This window comes from Terrapene carolina, unplaced genomic scaffold, assembly GCF_002925995.2.
Source record: "Terrapene carolina triunguis isolate 2854851 unplaced genomic scaffold, T_m_triunguis-2.0 Scaffold238, whole genome shotgun sequence".
Lineage (NCBI taxonomy): Eukaryota > Metazoa > Chordata > Testudines > Emydidae > Terrapene > Terrapene triunguis.
This window is the reverse complement of record NW_020664589.1, coordinates 1,293,298-1,310,602: the sequence shown is the minus strand read 5'-3', so window position 1 is coordinate 1,310,602 and position 17,305 is coordinate 1,293,298. Positions and strand designations below refer to the sequence as shown.

The following is a 17,305-nucleotide window of genomic DNA, read 5'->3' as shown; positions in this document are numbered from 1 at the left end:
ATTACAGTGAGTTCTGAAGGTCATGAGCAACTGACTGGCACTGGGGAACACCGGTCACCCTTATGTACTGTATCCCAGCTGGCAGATAGGGCCATCAAGATATGCATGGGCTTCTTGCACCGTGGTCAAATCACGCACCTAATCAGTTCACAAAGAGACTATCTACCCACATGTGAAAGTCATCAGAAGTATTAGGAACAGGTGATGTGGGGATCGTATACTCCTAGGACTTGGTTTCAACCACCAGGTGACATGATGGGTAGGGTAAGACTGGTAACAGGCAAGGGAGAAAGGGAGGAGCCTAACATGTACATTTCTACAGGCTCATGGAAAGCGTTAGACATGGGTTACCATACGTCTGGATTTTCCCAGACATGTCCGGCTTTTTGGGACTCAAATCCCCGTCCGGGGGGAAATCCCAAAAAGCCGAACATGTCCGGGAAAATCCGGCGCCGGGGGCCGGGCCGGGGGCCGGCGGTGCTGGCTGGCGGCCGGGTCGGGGGCCGGCGGTGCTGGCCAGCGGGGCCGGGGGTGCTGGCCAGCGGGGCCGGGGGCCGGCGGTGCTAGCCTGGGGGTGCTCGGCAGGGGGCTGGCCCGCGGCTGGCACCCCGGGGCCGGCACCCCAGGGCCCGAGCCGAGCCAGGCTAGAGACGCCGGGGCCGGCCGCCGGACGGGGCCAGACTGGGCCGCGCCTCCTCCCCCCACCCCCCCAGCTTACCTGCTTACTGCTTCAGGCTTCCCGCGAATCAAATGTTCGCGGGAAGCAGGGGAGGGGGCGGAGTTGGGGCGGGGACTTTGGGGAAGGGGTAGAGTTGGGGCGTGGGCGGGGCTGGGGGCGGCGCCGGGGCCCCGTGGAGTGTCCTCCTTTTGGACACTCAAAATATGGTAACCCTAAGTTAGACCAACGTGCGAACAGGGCCGGTGCTACCATTTAGGCAAACTAGGCGGTTGCCTAGGGCGCCAAGATTTGGGGGTGCCAAAAAGCGGTGCCCTCAATTTTTTTTTTTACAGTGTTCCTATGCCCCCTCCCCGAGCGCGCAGTCACCGCTCCACTTCTCCCGCCTCCCAGGCTTGCAGCGCCAATCAACTGTTTGGCACCGCAAGCCTGGGAGGGGAGGAGAATTAGAGCAGGAGCGGTGTGCTCGGGGAGGAGGCGGAGCAGAGGTGAGCTGGGGTGGGAAGCTGCCGCACGGCTGCCCGGGGGTGGGGAGCTGCCGCGGGGGGGGGAGCTGCCACGGGGCTGGGGGGGCGCAAGGTGGAAGTTTCGCCTAGGGCGCGAAACTTCCTTGCACCGGCCCTGCGTGCGAAGAAGCAGGATGGCTAAGCTGGAAAGATTTTGAATAAGTGACTCTCCCGACTATGCTACCACGAACTAGCGTCATACTCCACCCATGCAAAGCCCCCACTAAAACATAGTGCTCAAGTGATCAGTAGAACAGAACACTACATACCTTCTGTCCTTTTGGTCCCTGGTCTCCCTTCACCCCTTTCAGTCCAGGAATCCCCTGTCGGGGGAAAAATGTAGCATCCATGTATCTCCATCAATTAGGACACTCTGACTACTGTTGAGTTAGTTACTTGCTGCTGAGAACTCTGCTAGGCAATAACACTTCTAGATGGGCTGAATGCCTCGTGTCCATGAGTATCTCTTCCCCCAACAAAGACCAACCTTGCCAGTAACAACTACTGCTGGCTGCCATTAAAGCTGCTTGAAATTTTATGAATTTTGCATTTTCAAATTTTTTTTTTTTGGATGAACAAAGACTTTCAACAGGAAAAATACATTTTTCCAACTGTTCTCATCAAAACTTTTCAAGTTCTTCAACTGGACCTTTTTTTTTTTTTTATAAATGATTGAAATTTCAACAAAACGTTTAAAAGTTTTTCAACATTTGGAAAAACTTGTAAAAAAAAATAATTCAAATTCACACACAATCTAAACAAAAAATATTGTTTTTTTGACCAACTCTAGCCGCCACATCTTGATCCCCGACCTGGAAGTGCTGTGTTCACGGAGGGCACTTCTTCTGGGAATGTGATTACATCACCTGCCTGACAGATCCATCCCAAGGCTGAGATGTTCTTCTCACACATCATGGTTGGTCAGAAAATTCAGGGATGGGATTTTGGAATTTTTTTTCCCTATAGGATGAACCTGTACAGGGGGCAAACAATCTAACTAATATTAAGATAGGGCGTGATACATTTATTAATAGGATTATATGATAGGGTGCTTGCATCAGCAGAGGACTTGACTTGACCCAGGCAGTCCTTGTTAGTCCTATGTCTGGTCATTTGTAGATGAACAAAACATGAAGAGCACAGGGATTGCCATAGCAACAGCTGGATATCAAAAAGGCAGCTTTTGCCTTCCCAACTGGGAAGCAGAAGCTCACACAAAGTGAAGGCTGCCCTGCTCCAGCCTAAAGACATGATCCTGCACCATCCAAGGGCATGCACTGACTATATGGAGCCCCATTGTGGTGCTCTCAAGCCAGCATGAATCAGGAGTAACTCCGCTGAAGACAGTGGCATTACAAGGGTGTCAAACCAATGAGAGAAGAATCAGCCCCATGGTGCTGGGAGAGCAGAGAACGCTCCCTGAGACAAGGTTCCAAGCAGTCCTGGACTCTCCACCTTTGTACAGCACCCAGCACAATAGGATCCCGGTCCACACAGAGCCTTGTAGCAGAGCCAGGATTTGAACTTTGCTCTCCTGAGTGCCTTACCCACAAGACTGCCCTTCCTCTCCCTTAGAAAGCTCTTCAGCACCATGTGCTCTAGGCCTAGAAAGAGTCATAGATTCCAAGGCCAAAAGGGAGCATTTTGATCAACTACCACAGGCCAGATCATGCGTACCACAGGCCAGAGAACTTCTTCAAAATAATTCCTAGAGCAGATCTTTCAGAAAAAAAACAAACCCAATCTTAATTTAATTTAAAACTTGTCAGTGAAAGAGCAGGCTCAGAAGAGACACCTATCCCATCTCTGTGGCCAATACTCACATAAGGTCCTTGTGGGCCACGTGGTCCCTCTGACCCTGGTTCACCTGGATGGCCCTGGAAGGCAGAAGGAGAAGAGACCCATCTCAGTGTCACAATAGAACAGCAAGGTAGGAACAATTCCATGGGTGTTTCTTGTGCAGAAAGAAAGCTGAGTCTTGCGGAGATGATGCAAGTGCCAGAAAGATGGGAACAGGTCCTGGGATCCACGCTTTCGGTAAGAGGAGGAGAAAGGATTTGCCCCAGGTGATTCCTCTACAGAGTAAGAGTGGGGACAAACGGCCATATGCAAGATGTGGGGACAGTTTGTGAGGAACAGGACATACTGCTCCCACATACATCACTGCTCCATGAGCAGCCTAAGGCAGGTAAGGTGCTTCCCCTCCAGTTTCTCTACTGGCTCCTCCCCCCCTTGCCACATGGACAGATCAGCTCTCAGCGGGATTTCCGGTGATGCTAATCAGGCTCTTACCGTTTCATTGCTGTGAAAACCCTCAGCATAGGGGAAAGAGAAAGAGAATTCAGAGACACCGAACCAGCAGTGGCACAGCTGGGACAGGCCTATGCAAGAGCATCTAACAGGCTTGGTACCATAAGGGGCTATCAGATCAGGACTTGCAAATCCAATCCATTCAGAGACCTCTGGTGCCTGGAATCCTGACCAGGACGACAGGAAAATCCAGTCCAGTTTGCCCCATGGCTGTCCAAGGTGACTGTCAATGAAACCTATAATGGACCCAGACTTAGCCCTGGCATGACAGGCCAAGGAGAAGTAGGTGACATGGATCTGTCTGCCCAGCGGAGTCTGGGCACATCCAACTGGTGATAGCTACACAACCATGCCTAGCGCAGTAGCTGTGCAGAGCGCTCCCCGAGCCTAAGGGCCGTGCTAGCTCAGCACTGTAAGGGCTAGTGCAGCCCGGGCAAGGCTAGACATGTCAAGGCGACGGGAGACCGGGACTGTCGCCTGGCACAGCTGGGAAAGGACAAGAGAAACAGCTGAGTTTCCTACCTTGGGCCCCTTGGGGCCTCTTGGGAGCTTGCGCCCAGCTTTGCCTCGCTTGCCCTGCGCAACGATAGAGAACTGGAGTTTGTGAACAAAGTCATGTGAAAATCAACGCTGGCTCCTGCTCAACTCTGCTCCTCACCACCACAGTCCGCCCGGGGGTCGCCCCTAAAGCTCCTCACTGCTAAAGTACCCCAGCATCACCCCCAGCAACGGTATCCTCTCCCCATCACTACAGTATCCCGTCCCCACGTCACCCGCAAACATGCCCCTTTGCAAACTGCCCTCATTCCATGCTGCTCACGCAGGAGCGAGAGGAATTAACTCCGACCGTTCACACTGGGGTTAGTGTTCACCACCAGCACGGAGCAGCCGCTAGCAGAGGACGCAGAGCACGCGGCAGGGAAGATAATGCCACCTTACCCGTCTGCCCGGATTGCCAGGGAGGCCCTGATCTCCTTCGTGCCCGCTGTTCCCCTAAGGAAACAGAAACACACACACGGCAAGTCACCAGCAGCTCTGATGAACCGCCAGAAAGGGGGCAAAGGCTCCTCCCTACCGACCCAAGGGCGCTCGTTCGCTGCTACAGCATCCCTGGGATAGATGGGCTCATAATCTGACCCATAACCCCCTCTCGCTGAGAGCATCAGGACACGGGTGCAATCACCCCTCTTTCACTGTACACGCTCTCCCATCAGGAAAGAGTCGCTGTCCCTGGGAGCGAGGGGAGAGACTATCTGTAATCATTACTTTTCTGGCGGGAGTAAAAGCAGGCCCGAAAGCCTGCAGAGCACTCGGCGGCTCACCTGCTCTCCCCTTGCAGGGCCAACTGCACTCATCCTAGGTTATTGCGCAGCGTTGCCGCGTGCCCCAGAGGTGGCTGCATTTCAGTAGTGGGTGCTACGAGATCTTTTGGGGCGAAAGGAGCTATATAAACGAAAGAGTTGCCAGCAGGAAGCCACGTGTCAATGGCACCTGTTACTCCGACGGAAGAGTCCCTGGCACCGAACCCCCAAAGGTTAGTGCTCTAGAGACACAGAGCACACCATTAGTTGGGCCGAGGCCTTGGTATTCTACAACAGGAGCTCTCCATTGGGAGGAAGGGTCCTTCCCCATCTGAAGAGCAGACAACGACTTATGAAGATACCTTTTCTCCTTTACGACCCCTCTGTCCCTCCGGACCCAGCTGTCCTCGAGGCCCCTGAAGTCAAAAGGGAGAAAGAAACGTCTCTCCGGGAACACCACTAACTCCCCAAGGAAGGGGGGGGTCTCTTCAGCGATGCTCCCTAACGCAGTACCCTCACAAAGCAGTCCAATGCCCTTCCCTCCTTGAGGCCTGTCCCCACCCCTGCCCACGCACACCTGGTTCTTTCTCCCCATTTCTTAGCAGGGCTTGTAAAAGCCCAGGGGGTGGCGGGGAGCAGGGGCATGAGACAGCGCAGGGATTTTTACCCAGCCTGATAGGGGCCAGGTAAGTCTTCAAGCCCCACTCCCAAAGAGGCGCTGGGGTCATGCTTTCAGGGAAGAAAAGGAGGCATGAAATGTATGCTTGCAGGGAGAGGGGCCAAGCCGGCACCAGGGCTGCCCAGAGGATTCAGGGGGCCTGGGGCAAAGCAATTTCGGGGGCCCCTTCCATAAAAAAAAGTTGCAATACTATAGAATACTATATTCTCGCAGGGGCCCCTGTGGGGCCCGGGGCCTGGGGCAAATTGCCCCACTTGCCCCCTCCTCTGGGCGGCCCTGGCCGGCACATGGCACACCTGCCGTTCTCTGCCCTCACCGTTCGTCCTGGTTCTCCTGGCTCCCCCAGCTTCCCCCTCTCACCCGGAGGGCCCTAATGGAACAAACAGATGAACACTCCATTACATTCACATCTCCCTAAAGAGCATATCCAGGTGACCCATCCTTCTAGATCCCTCCATGGCCCTCACCACACTCCTATCCAAGCACATCACAGTCAGGAATGGATTTTGTCCTCACAACACCCCTGATTGGCAGGTAAATAAGTACAGAGAGGGGCAACTACCACTGGGATCCTGGCGGGAAACAAGGGGTTGGGAGGGGGACAGGGTCTAGGAGCTAGTTGGTGCGGGGTAGACTGACACTGGCTGAGGAGACAAGGAGAGACAGAATGGGTGGGGAAGGAGACAGACTGAGAACCAATAGGGGCGGGAGGAAGGAAGGAGAAGAGGGAACGGGGGAGACAGATCCGATGAGCAGACAGGGTGTGGAGGGAGAACTAGGGCTGGCTGGGCAAAGAGACTGGGACAAGAAGCCTTGGCAGGGAGGGGACAGTCTCTTTCACTGCACAGCCTTGACTCATCCCCAAGCAGGTCCAGCCTGTGCACTGAGTGAGGCCGGAGTCCTGTGGAAAAACTAAGCCTGTCATCATGCAGTTAAAGACACATCACAATGCATATGCAGACGGGGGGCAAATTAAGCTTGCGCGGGCAACCAGAATTCTGATATTTCCTAGCTTTTGAGTGCTTGGCTTTGCAATCAGAATGGGTGTGTGTATGTGTGTGTGTGTGTGTGTGTGTGTGTGTGTGTGTTTATGCCCAACATTTATGAGTGTGGTGGACACACTGCTGTACAACAGAATTCCACGTTATCAAGTGCAATCTGCTTGTATCATAGAATCATAGAATATCAGGGTTGGAAGAGACCTCAGGAGGTCATCTAGTCCAACCCCCTGCTCAAAGCAGGACCAATCCCAACTAAATCATCCCAGCCAGGGCTTTGTCAAGCCTGACCTTAAAAACCTCTAAGGAAGGAGATTCCACCACCTCCCTAGGTAACCCATTCCAGTGAAACCACCCTCCTAATGAAATAGTGTTTCCTAATATCTAACCTAGACCTCCCCCACTGCAACTTGAGACCATTGCTCCTTGTTCTGTCATCTGCCACCACTGAGAACAGCCAAGCTCCATCCTCTTTGGAACCCCCCTTCAGGTAGTTGAAAGCAGCTATCAAATTCCCCCTCACTCTTCTCTTCTGCAGACTAAATAACCTCAGTTCCCTCAGCTTCTCCTTGTAAGCATGTGCCCCAGCCCTCTGATCATTTTTGTTGCCCTCCGCTGTACTCTCTCTGATTTGTCCACATCCTTTCTGTAGTGGGAGGCCCAAAACTGGACGCAGTACTCCAGATGTGGCCTCACCAGTGCCGAATAGAGGGGAATGATCACATCCCTCGATCTGCTGGCAATGCGCCTACTAATGCAGCCCAATTTACCGTTAGCCTTCTCGGCAACAAGGCCACACTGCTGACTCATATCCAGCTTCTCACCCACTGTAATCCCCAGGTCCTTTTCTGCAGAACTGCCGCTTAGCCAGTCAGTCCCCAGCCTATAGCAGTGCATGGGATTCTTCCTTCCTAAGTGAAGGACTCTGCACTTGTCCTTGTTGAACCTCATCAGATTACTTTTGGCCCAATCCTCCAATTTGTCTAGGTCACTCTGGACGCCTATCCCTACCCTTCAGCGTATCTACCTTCCCCCCAGCTTAGTGTCATCTGTGAACTTGCTGAGGGTGCAATCCATCCCATCCTCCAGATCTTTAATGTCGTTCACACTCGGCCATTCACCTAACCATTCTGAAACATTGGGTACAGTCCCAGCCATCTTCCCTCACCACGCCCAAACCCTGTTCATACTTCTGATCACAGGCTCACCATGAGGGCAGCCACAAACCACAAGCTCCATATTTGCTGAAAAAGCAGTAAAGGGGTCCACTCACTTCAACACCACTTAGCCCTGCTGCTCCCGCTTCTCCAGGTGGCCCACGAGAACCCTGAATTCATTGGGGGGAAAAACACAACTGACATTAGCTTCAGGTGAATCAGAGGAAAGGCAGTCTAGTGATTAAAAATACTTGGGAGTCAGGAGCTCTGGGGTCTCTTCCCAGTTCTGCCACTGACCGGTTACTGAGTGACCTTGGGCAACTCATGCAGGCTCTCTGTGCCTCAGTTTACCCATCTGTAAAATGGGGATACCACCTCCCACCTCATAGGGAAGTTATAAGGCTTAATTCAGCCATATCAATCATTTTGTGCTCTGGAACGGAAAGTCACAGAGCGGCACAAAGTTATTAATGCATTTGTTTGATGCTTGGACTTGTATCTTGATAGCTACCATGGCAGATCATTACCCTGACTGCTAGTGATGTCCACAAATAATAGGGTTTGCACACGTCACCTCCAAAGATGCACGTGGGAGGGCTGTGAGTAACCAACTTGCATCATAGCTCAAAGCCCAGGCAAGAGATGAGGACACTTTGCCCATACAGCCCAGGATAGGACTCAGAGATCAAATCCATCCTGCACTAAAGCAACCCAGGGTGTGCGCCTGTTACATGCATCTTCCTTCTGGGGTTGGGGCGAAGGGAGCTAAGCAAAATGTGTGGATCTTTAGGAGCTCAAGCACTGAGAGAGGGTGCAGTGAGGGGAATCGTCTCACAAAGGCGGGAGGGAGGGTGGTGGATAAGGTTACCTGATGGCCAGTCTCTCCTTTTCCCCCTGCATCTCCTCTGGGTCCTTCAGGCCCGCCAAAGCCCTTGAGTCCTTGGCTCCCACTTTCACCCCTGGAGCCTGCTGCACCCTAGAGTGCATAGAAAAGAGAGATGCAGACGCCTTATGGACTTAATTCATAGCATCACCAACCTGACCCAACCCGGTGACACTACATGAGAGAGTGGAGAGGAGACAACACTGGTCTCCACCGTCTTGTCCTTCAGAGCATGGTTGTGGAAATGTCAAAAGCGAGAGCTCCTGGAGAACGATTTGATAAAACCACAAACGGCTTGCAAAACAGCAGCAGATAATTGAGGCACCTAACTGGACCACGATCCACACTTCACTCAACTACGAGGGTGGTCAGCTGTGGATCTCAGTCAGGATTGGAGCTTCACATCTCAGAGCCAGGTCTCTCTGTGAACTGGACATATTCTGGAAACCACAAATTCGCCTTGTTGCTCACTGATGTCCAACTCTAGCCTAGCTGGGGTTTTTGTTGTTGTAAAGGTCTAAGCAACATTTCTCAGAAATCTTTTAAGCTTTCTTTTATTTGATACAGTTTATTTCACTTCCTCTCTTCTCTTTGCAAATGGAATTTATTGAACTAAAGAAACCATTCGTCGTCATGGAGAGATGAGTTGCCATCCTAGACAATGGGAAACCCAGAACCCAGACCAAGATGGATTTCTTCAATTAAGCTGCACAGCATCATCAGTACATCTGCAGTGCTTTGTAAATGTCACCTTTGCAATCATTAAATGTCATCGGGTGCAGCCTTTATCATACAGTGCATGAAAGGAAGCGGGGTGGTTATCTGCCCTTTTTAATTTGAACTGAAGAGGACAGTGAGCGCTTTAAGAATATGGCACTGCTGTCTGGGCACTGGGCTATCTGCGATGTGCATTTCTGGTGACCTTTCAGATCCCAACAATTCAAGCATCCTTGTTCTACGACAGCAAAAATGAAACAAAATGTATTGTGTGTGTTTGACAACAGACACTGGTAACTAATTGCACCATTACAGCAGCACTTTGGCACGTGTCTTATTGGCAACCATATTTAAAATGCTTTTAGCTGATTATAGTTCTGCAGAAATCAAGGAAATAAGGACTTGATTGGAAAGTATTTACCTGAAGGGATCCCTTCCTGGCCATCCTTTCACATTTTCACAATGCCCCTTCACAGAGCAATTGCATAGTGGCATTACCATAAACACAACCGTTTTGTCTCGACCTGGGACATTAATGTCCTGTTTGGATCTAGATTCTGAAGCACCAAAAAGTCAGGGATGCTAGGCTGGGCCAATTTCTCTTGTCCCGTAATACAGTTAGCATCGGCAGGAGCAGATTATTTCAGTTAGAGCAAGCAAAACATTGCAATGACTTTTCATTTTGCATTGGAGACTAGACAACTTCTATATACCTCAGTCCTAAGCCTCCTAGGCTGGGACATGGGGATGCTTCAGAACTGACCTGAACCCTAACCCAAACCTGGAAGCACCCTTGAGGTTTGAAAAAGTTAGTTTCCATCTTGCCCCGCTTTCAGAGCTGCTCCGATTTCACCCAGGACAAGAAGAAAAATCCCCAAGAAGCTTGTGGAAAGGCTGTTTACAGCCTAGGTGGAAATAAAGAGGCAACAAAGCCTGCTGCCATGAGAGTCCAGCCTGGTTTGTTGCACTCAAGGGCTGAGACAGGCCAGCTAAGAGTTGGTTCCATTCAGCAGCACCCTCTTCCCTACCGAACAAACCATTCAACTACAACGTAAGAAAAGAAATCAGGGCGAGAATAAAGTATTAAAGAGCCAGGTTAAAAGAACAGCCACCTTAAAAACTGCCAGGAGCTTCTTTGAAGGACACCAGAGCTGATCTCTGAACACTCCCCAATCTCTGCTCTGGAGCAGGATTTAGTACTTACGGCAGGCCCTGGCTTGCCTCGCTCTCCTTTTCTTCCATCTTCCCCAGGGACTCCCTGCAGTAACATTTAAGAATTAAATGTTAAATGGGGGCAGGGATAGCTCAGTGGTTTGAACATTGGCTCAATCCTTGAGGGGGCCATCTGGGGCAAAGTCAGTACTTGGTCCTGCTAGTGAAGGCAGGGGGCTGGACTTGATGCCCTTTCAGGGTTCCTTCCAGTTCTCTGAGATAGGTATATCTCCATATGTTATATTATTATTAACGTGAATCTGACTCTCACCAGTTTGATGCATTCATTGGTATCTCTTATTAGGATACTACCAAGCATAGCGCCATGGAGACTGGTACCCTGGCTGGTAGTCTCAAGGTCTACACCCCAAATGAAGGTGTGATTGCAGTGGGGGTGACTTTAAGCTAGCGTTAGTGGGGATATGGCAGTGCCGGCTAGGTGACCCAGTAGAAGCACACTAGGGACTATGGGTATGTACTCAGGTTGTTGGCTTCCACTGGGGTCCATGCCACCACACCTTCACTGCAGGTCAAGCACTGAATAGCCCATGGGAAAAAAATTGCCCTGTTTCTCTCACAGATGCTCCCTGAGAGAAGCACGTTGATGGAGGGCTTGCACGGCTGCTATCCATTTATTGTATCAGTCTCATGGACAAATATGGGAATAAATATGGGATGATTTAGTTGGGGATTGGTCTTGCTTTGAGCAGGGGGTTGGACTAGATACCTCCTGAGGTCCCTTCCAACCCTGATAGTCTATGATTCTATGAATAAAGAGAGGATATCTGTCTCCAGGGATGTCAGGCCAGCCTGTTACAACGCTCTTGTAAAATACAGTGTCCCAGCGCTAGTGTCTGTAAGACGACGACTGGAGAAACGAACATGACTGAAGTATGGGGAACAGAGTTTCAGAAGCGCCTACTGCTTTGTGTTGCCCGACTTGAGACACCGTAAAGGAAAGGGGCCCGGTTTTCAGAGTCCAGTGCCCAAGTTGGCCACCTAAGAACTGAAGCATCCAAAAATCACTAGTCACTTCTGAAAGTCCTGGCCTGGGCTGGGCAGGGGGAACTCTTCTAGTTTTCATTTCAGAGGGCGACCGTGAGGTGTGCCTTAGACTGCACACTGGGGTTCTGCAGGACGCCAGTGACGATTACCTCCAATCCAGCCACACCAGCTGGGCCAATCAGTCCACTTGGTCCTGGATCACCCTGGGGAAAAATAATGGAATAGTTCTTATCCTGCCCTCTGGAACCTAGGCCACTAAGACCTTTGTGGGGCTGCCCCAGCCCTCTCCCCTTTGATCACCAAACCCAAAGGGACGCGGATTGATCCCTGGCAGAGGCAGCCTGCGTTACAAGCCTGCCATTGAAAATCTCTCTCCATCGGGTATGCTGAGCTGGTAACTGCCTCTTTCTTGCAGCAGACTGCATTGGAGGAGGGGACCCTCCCTTCATACTTCAACTCACTGGTAGCTTTTCCTGGTATCCCAGGGCTAGAAATCAGGGCTCGGGAAATGAGTAAAACAGAGGAAGGGGAGCTTTCCGTTCTTAAATTTCACTGGCTTCTCTATGTCACAAGAGGAGTCCTCTTTATGGTTGTCTAAGCCCTCTCAGATCCCAGGAAAGCAGCTCTGCTGGTCACCAAACCACGCACAGCTCTCCAATGCCTTTCAGAAATGCCACCTCTCCCACCTCGTAAAGCTCATTATCACAATGGGGTGGAGGTGGGTGAGGCTATGTCAGACTTTATCGCTTCTTCTCAGTACCTTCTCTCCCTCAGGGCCAGCTAACCCGGGGGGACCTAGGATGCCTGCTTCACCCTGTCACGAAGGAAAAAATAGGTCACATCCATTCAAAATAGCCATGCCTTACACAGAGGAGCCAGTTGCCATCTGATGGTCAAGTAACATGCATGACCCCCAGATTTCTACATCAGAGACCTTGCAACCAGCAAAGGAAGGAGGAATAATACAAGTTAACATACAATTCGTCCTCTGGCTCCGGCAGGTCCTGCAACCCCGATCACACCGACCTGGCCCTGTGGAAGGAAGGGAAGTGTTACTTATTAGAACCCTGACAGAGCTCTGAAAACTGAGACCGGAGCTTGACCTGGCTGCTGAATCCAGCATTAATCTAAAATGCCCTGTACAGCGGCAACTGCATTCGAGCCAACTGTCACTGCGACAGAACCTGCAGATAACGGCGCCACAGGGAAAACCCACCAAAGGCTGAAATCTCATCCCAATAGGTTCACAGGGAACCAAGCAATTGCCTGGAGAGTGACAGACTAATGGATAATGTCAACATGGGCGACAGGGCACAGAAGCAAACCCAATAATTACCCTAATGGGCAACCCCAAGAACACACCTGGATAGAGGCGAGAGAGACACTCACAGACAAGATATTCTAAACTGGGAGCAAGAAACATGCATGGATATTGACAGACCAGTTTTTTCTCTCAGTAAGACACACCAGGAACTCAAATAGCTACAGAGAGAGAGACTCAAAAATTAGTGCTGAGACTTAAAGGCACATAAAGGAGAAGCCCCATGGAGACGTGCTCATGGTTGTGTGTCAAGTGACCCTCTGGCTCAAAATGTGGAGTTTTTGCCTGCTGATAGTTTTGGCACAAAGCCGCGCATAACGTCAGCATCTTGAACATGTCAGTGCGAAAACTGCTCTGTCAGAATGAACTTTCTAATTTGAAAAGCCCTGACACCATCTCATTTTGGTCAAAAAGAGGAAAATATGTGTTAAAATAGCCCATTTTTGCTCACAAATGCATGTATTTTTTTGGGGGTGGGAGGAGGTGCAAGCTTTCCCCCAACTCTATCCCCTCACCCCCAAATTGGACTAATTTGATGAAACCAAAACATGACATAAACATCTCCAATTTTGGAGGTTTTCCAATTTCCCTGGGAATGTTTTGCATGGTCCTTGGCAAACCTCTGGTTTCCTGCTGGGTGGCCAAGCAACAGCTAGACCTAAACTCCCACCCTCATGGGAAATCCTGGGGTTCCTGCCAGGGCCCAGCGACCCACATGGAGAGAGAGGTCATCGCTGTACTTGCCAGTAAACCTTCTTGCCCCTTCTCTCCTTTAAGTCCCTTTTCACCAGTTTCTCCCATAACGGCACCTGGTCCAGGCATTCCAAGAGGGCCCCTGGGGCCGGGGTCACCCTGTCCATTAGTGAAAACAGATGCGTTATTACAAAGACCTGAATGAGTAAAATCAACTGCAATTAAATGAGCCAACAATTAAATGGCATCTAAATTAACACTTAATGCATGTTTTAAACTCATCTTGGGTGCCAAGCACGTGGCCCTACATCATTAACACACAAGAAAGAGGATTATAAGAATCCCGGCTTTATTTGTAAATCTCAGTCTTTAAAACTACAGCCCTCCAGTGGCACCTCTCCAGCATCTCATCTGGGGACCAACAGATACTTTACTAAGGTGTGTGAGAGAAACAGGGGCTGAGCAGGCCACGAGTGGCAATGTAGGTTCTCAAAGGGAAAACATAAAAGAAGAGATCTCCCCACCTTTTTGCCCCTGGTCCCGGGCTCCCCCATATCTCCGGGCTCCCCGATGTCACCCTGCAAAGAAGGAGAAGCAAACTCTTTAGCCCCAGTTCAGCGAGCACCCATGTTCTGCACCAGGTGTGTCCTCTCGATGCTCATCAGTCCCTGAAGATTGAGGCCTCTTACATTGATTCTCCATTGCTACAGCAAAATATTCTTCAGCCTGTGATATGAATTCTGGTGAAAGTGTTGTAGGCACCACAAAGTCATAGAAATGTAGGGCTGGAAGGGACCTCAAGAAGTCATCAAGACCAGCCCCCATGCGCTGAGGCAGGACCAAGTAAACCTAGACCATCTCGAAGAGGCGTATGGCCAACCTGTTCTTAATAACCTCCAGTGATGGGGATTCCACAACCTCCCTCGGAAGACTAGTGCAGAAGTTAATCACTCATGGTTAGAGAGTTTTTCCAGACACTTAATCTAAATCTCCTTTGCTACGGACTAAGCCAATTACTTCTTGTCCTACCTTCAATGGACATGGAGAACAATTAATCAGAGTCCTCTTTATATCAGTCCTTATAGTCATAGGGACGTCGGGTGAATTAATGGGGCATGACAAGTTATAACAAGATCCAATGACTGAAAGCTGAACCTAGACAACTTCAGACTGGAAATAAGGTGCACATTTTGAACAATGGGGGTATTTAACCATTTGAACAACTTATCAAGGAGCATGGTGGATTCTCCTTCCCCAGACATTTTTAAATCAAGATCGGATGTTTTTTTTCTAAAAGATCTGCTCCAGTTCAAACAGGAATTAATTGAAGGAGGTCCTATGCGGGTGTGTTTTGCAGGAGGTCAGACTTGATGATCACAATGGTCTCTTCTTGCCTTATAATCTATTAATATGAATCTATGTGTTTACCTACAGCCAGGCTTCCTTCTATCCCAAAGTCCCCAGGACAACACTTGAGTCTATTTTGCATGCAATGCACATGTGTAATTTCGACCAGCACCAGCAGGAGTTATTAGCACATCCAAGTAGCATCTTCTATCCCTTGGCCCTGGCAGGGAGATCTGCCAGCTCTGTCGTTGCCGCATGATGGAATTCCAGTAGTTTGTAACAGAGTTTTAGAGCTGGGGCAGTTTCTTTAGACTCATTTGTAGCATTACTGTGCCTCAGGATGGGCAGGGTAGTGGTTTTGATATTACACAGCAGATGCAGAGTGGCTACCAAGGTGAAATGGTCTGAAATTGCTAAGCCTACTCCGAAGCAAGCAGGAGATGGGAGCAGAGGGGGCTGGCACAGAATCTTACATGGCCTTGGCCCCTCACGAGCCAGTGGAGAAGGTTGCCATACTGGGAAGTTCAGAAACCCATGGACAAATCCCAAATACCCATCACTGGGTATAGCCGGCCCCAAATTTTCCATTTTAAATGGAAAATTGGGTTTTCAATATGAGAATTTTCACAGAAAGTGTAAAATTTCCTTTAAAAAAATTAAAATAAAATACAGTTTGGGTTGGAAAACTGAAAATCTAATTCTCTTTTGGCTGAACCCCCCCCACCCCCTCCTGTTTTCAGCCAAAATGATTTTTCAGAAAAAAAAGGGTTTCTGGTGAGAAATCAAAATTGCCAACAGAAAAAAACAAACAAACCATTTTCCAATCAAGTTCTCTCTGACGTTCATCTAACCTAACATGGATGAGCCCTGTTCCTAGTGCCACACCAGACGTTACTTGGACTGCCATCCATCACGGTAGGATCTGAGCGCCTTCCATTTAAAGTCAAGGGCAGTAGCAAAGTTCCTAGTGGACTTCATGATGTCTCTAGCTCTTCTTCCTTTCCTGGGTCAAAGCTCTGCTTGCTACCACCGCAAGTAACATCCTGTCCTGAAAGGAGCAGGAAATATATAGGAAAATAAGCTGGTGGAGATGGCCAGTGCTGGTCCCCAGCTGAAGACCTATGTGACCATGCCACCCTCTCCCTGACAAGACCTCCCCAAGCCCATCTCAGAGCCCTCTGTTTAGCTGGGTCTAATAATCCAGCCATCCAAATCATTTCTCCCTGGTTGCTCAACCTTGCTCCCCTCTCGCGTCAAGGATCACAACTGCAGCCTTCTCTAGGGGGTTACAGTGACATGGCTACCATGGTGGTGGGCCACCTGTCAGAGAATGCCTGAGGTGTACCTCTTTTCCTAGTTCCCCAGGTCTCCCAGGGTGTCCCTTCGGCCCGTCCTCTCCTGGCTCCCCAGAGCCTCCATTGACACCTGGAGCCCCTGGGATTCCTGCCTCTCCCTGGAAAGGAGGAAGAAGACAAGTATTATTAGCCAGCCGACCTTACCAGCTGTGTTCTGGATATCTGCTTATTGTCAATATAAATCATTAACGCCTCAGCAAGCGGATAGATCCTGACATCTGGAAAGCAGGGGGTAAGGCTGGTGGGTTTCCAATCCAGCAGACACTTGCTATAATTTGTAACAACAAACAGAGGAAAATTCCCAGGAAGAGTAACTTAGACATGCGGCCTGGGGTTTCCTGAAGGGTGATGGTCCTCCCCTGAACCACAATGGGAGAACAAGGTGGCTAACGGCTGAGGCTGCCTGGGGAGGGTGGATTCTGGAGAACAGTGATTATTTACGAGGCACAAAACAGTAAATGAATGATAACAAAGGAAAAGTACAGCTGCCGGAGGCTGGTGTCTTCTGTCGGCTGCCATGGACGGAACACTCTCTCCCCAGGCACCTGCACTGAAGGAGTTAGGTGCCCAACTCCCACTGGAAACATCTATGAGAACTGGGCACCTAACTCCTTTAGACGCTTCTGAAAATCTCGCCCATGAGCACTGACGGTAATGACGGATGAACCGCAAAAACTGGGAGGCTTGGCTGTTTATTCCAAACCCTACAAGTGTGCCAACTGGCCTTGGAAAGCGTGAGTGTGGTAGAGCTGCCGGTGCCGCTCTGTATGCAGAGTGGAAAAATCTGTAAGAACTCACTGGTGTGTTTCCATTGTGCAAGCAGAGCACGGCATGAAAAGGGAACTAAGTGAGGGCTCTTTCATTTGCAACAGCCTAAGCAGTTGTTAGTCACACGGATAAGGATGATTTTTTTTTAAATGCCTGATTATTAATTGCAGGTTAAGGCCTCCCTTTAAGTTCCCATTTCTGTACGGTCTAGAACCACAGATACAGAATGAGCATAAAAGCATGTATGGGAGCACAGGGATTCCTGCAGCTACATGTGCCAGGGCAACTCGAGTTCCAAAGCACCATGGAGGAATTTTATACAGGCTTCTGCCCACAAATCCAGGTCAGGAATCCAGTTACCTCAAGGATTTCAGCTT

At 50.1% G+C, this 17,305-nt stretch overlaps 1 protein-coding gene across 1 annotated transcript in view; it reads right to left on the bottom strand.

Annotated features, from left to right (window-relative positions):
- COL27A1 (collagen type XXVII alpha 1 chain) overlaps positions 1–17,305 on the bottom strand; it is a 185,879-nt gene that overhangs the window by 15,563 nt on the left and 153,011 nt on the right. The window contains exons 41-55 of the mRNA XM_029912756.1: positions 16,151–16,258; positions 13,983–14,036; positions 13,510–13,617; positions 12,423–12,476; positions 12,205–12,258; positions 11,594–11,647; positions 10,432–10,485; positions 8,496–8,603; positions 7,744–7,797; positions 5,789–5,842; positions 5,156–5,209; positions 4,432–4,485; positions 4,015–4,068; positions 3,006–3,059; positions 1,452–1,505 (exon numbers count right to left, since the gene is read on the bottom strand). Of these exons, the coding sequence (XP_029768616.1) occupies positions 1,452–1,505; positions 3,006–3,059; positions 4,015–4,068; positions 4,432–4,485; positions 5,156–5,209; positions 5,789–5,842; positions 7,744–7,797; positions 8,496–8,603; positions 10,432–10,485; positions 11,594–11,647; positions 12,205–12,258; positions 12,423–12,476; positions 13,510–13,617; positions 13,983–14,036; positions 16,151–16,258 (972 nt within the window). The remainder of the gene's footprint in view (positions 1–1,451; positions 1,506–3,005; positions 3,060–4,014; positions 4,069–4,431; positions 4,486–5,155; positions 5,210–5,788; positions 5,843–7,743; positions 7,798–8,495; positions 8,604–10,431; positions 10,486–11,593; positions 11,648–12,204; positions 12,259–12,422; positions 12,477–13,509; positions 13,618–13,982; positions 14,037–16,150; positions 16,259–17,305) is intronic.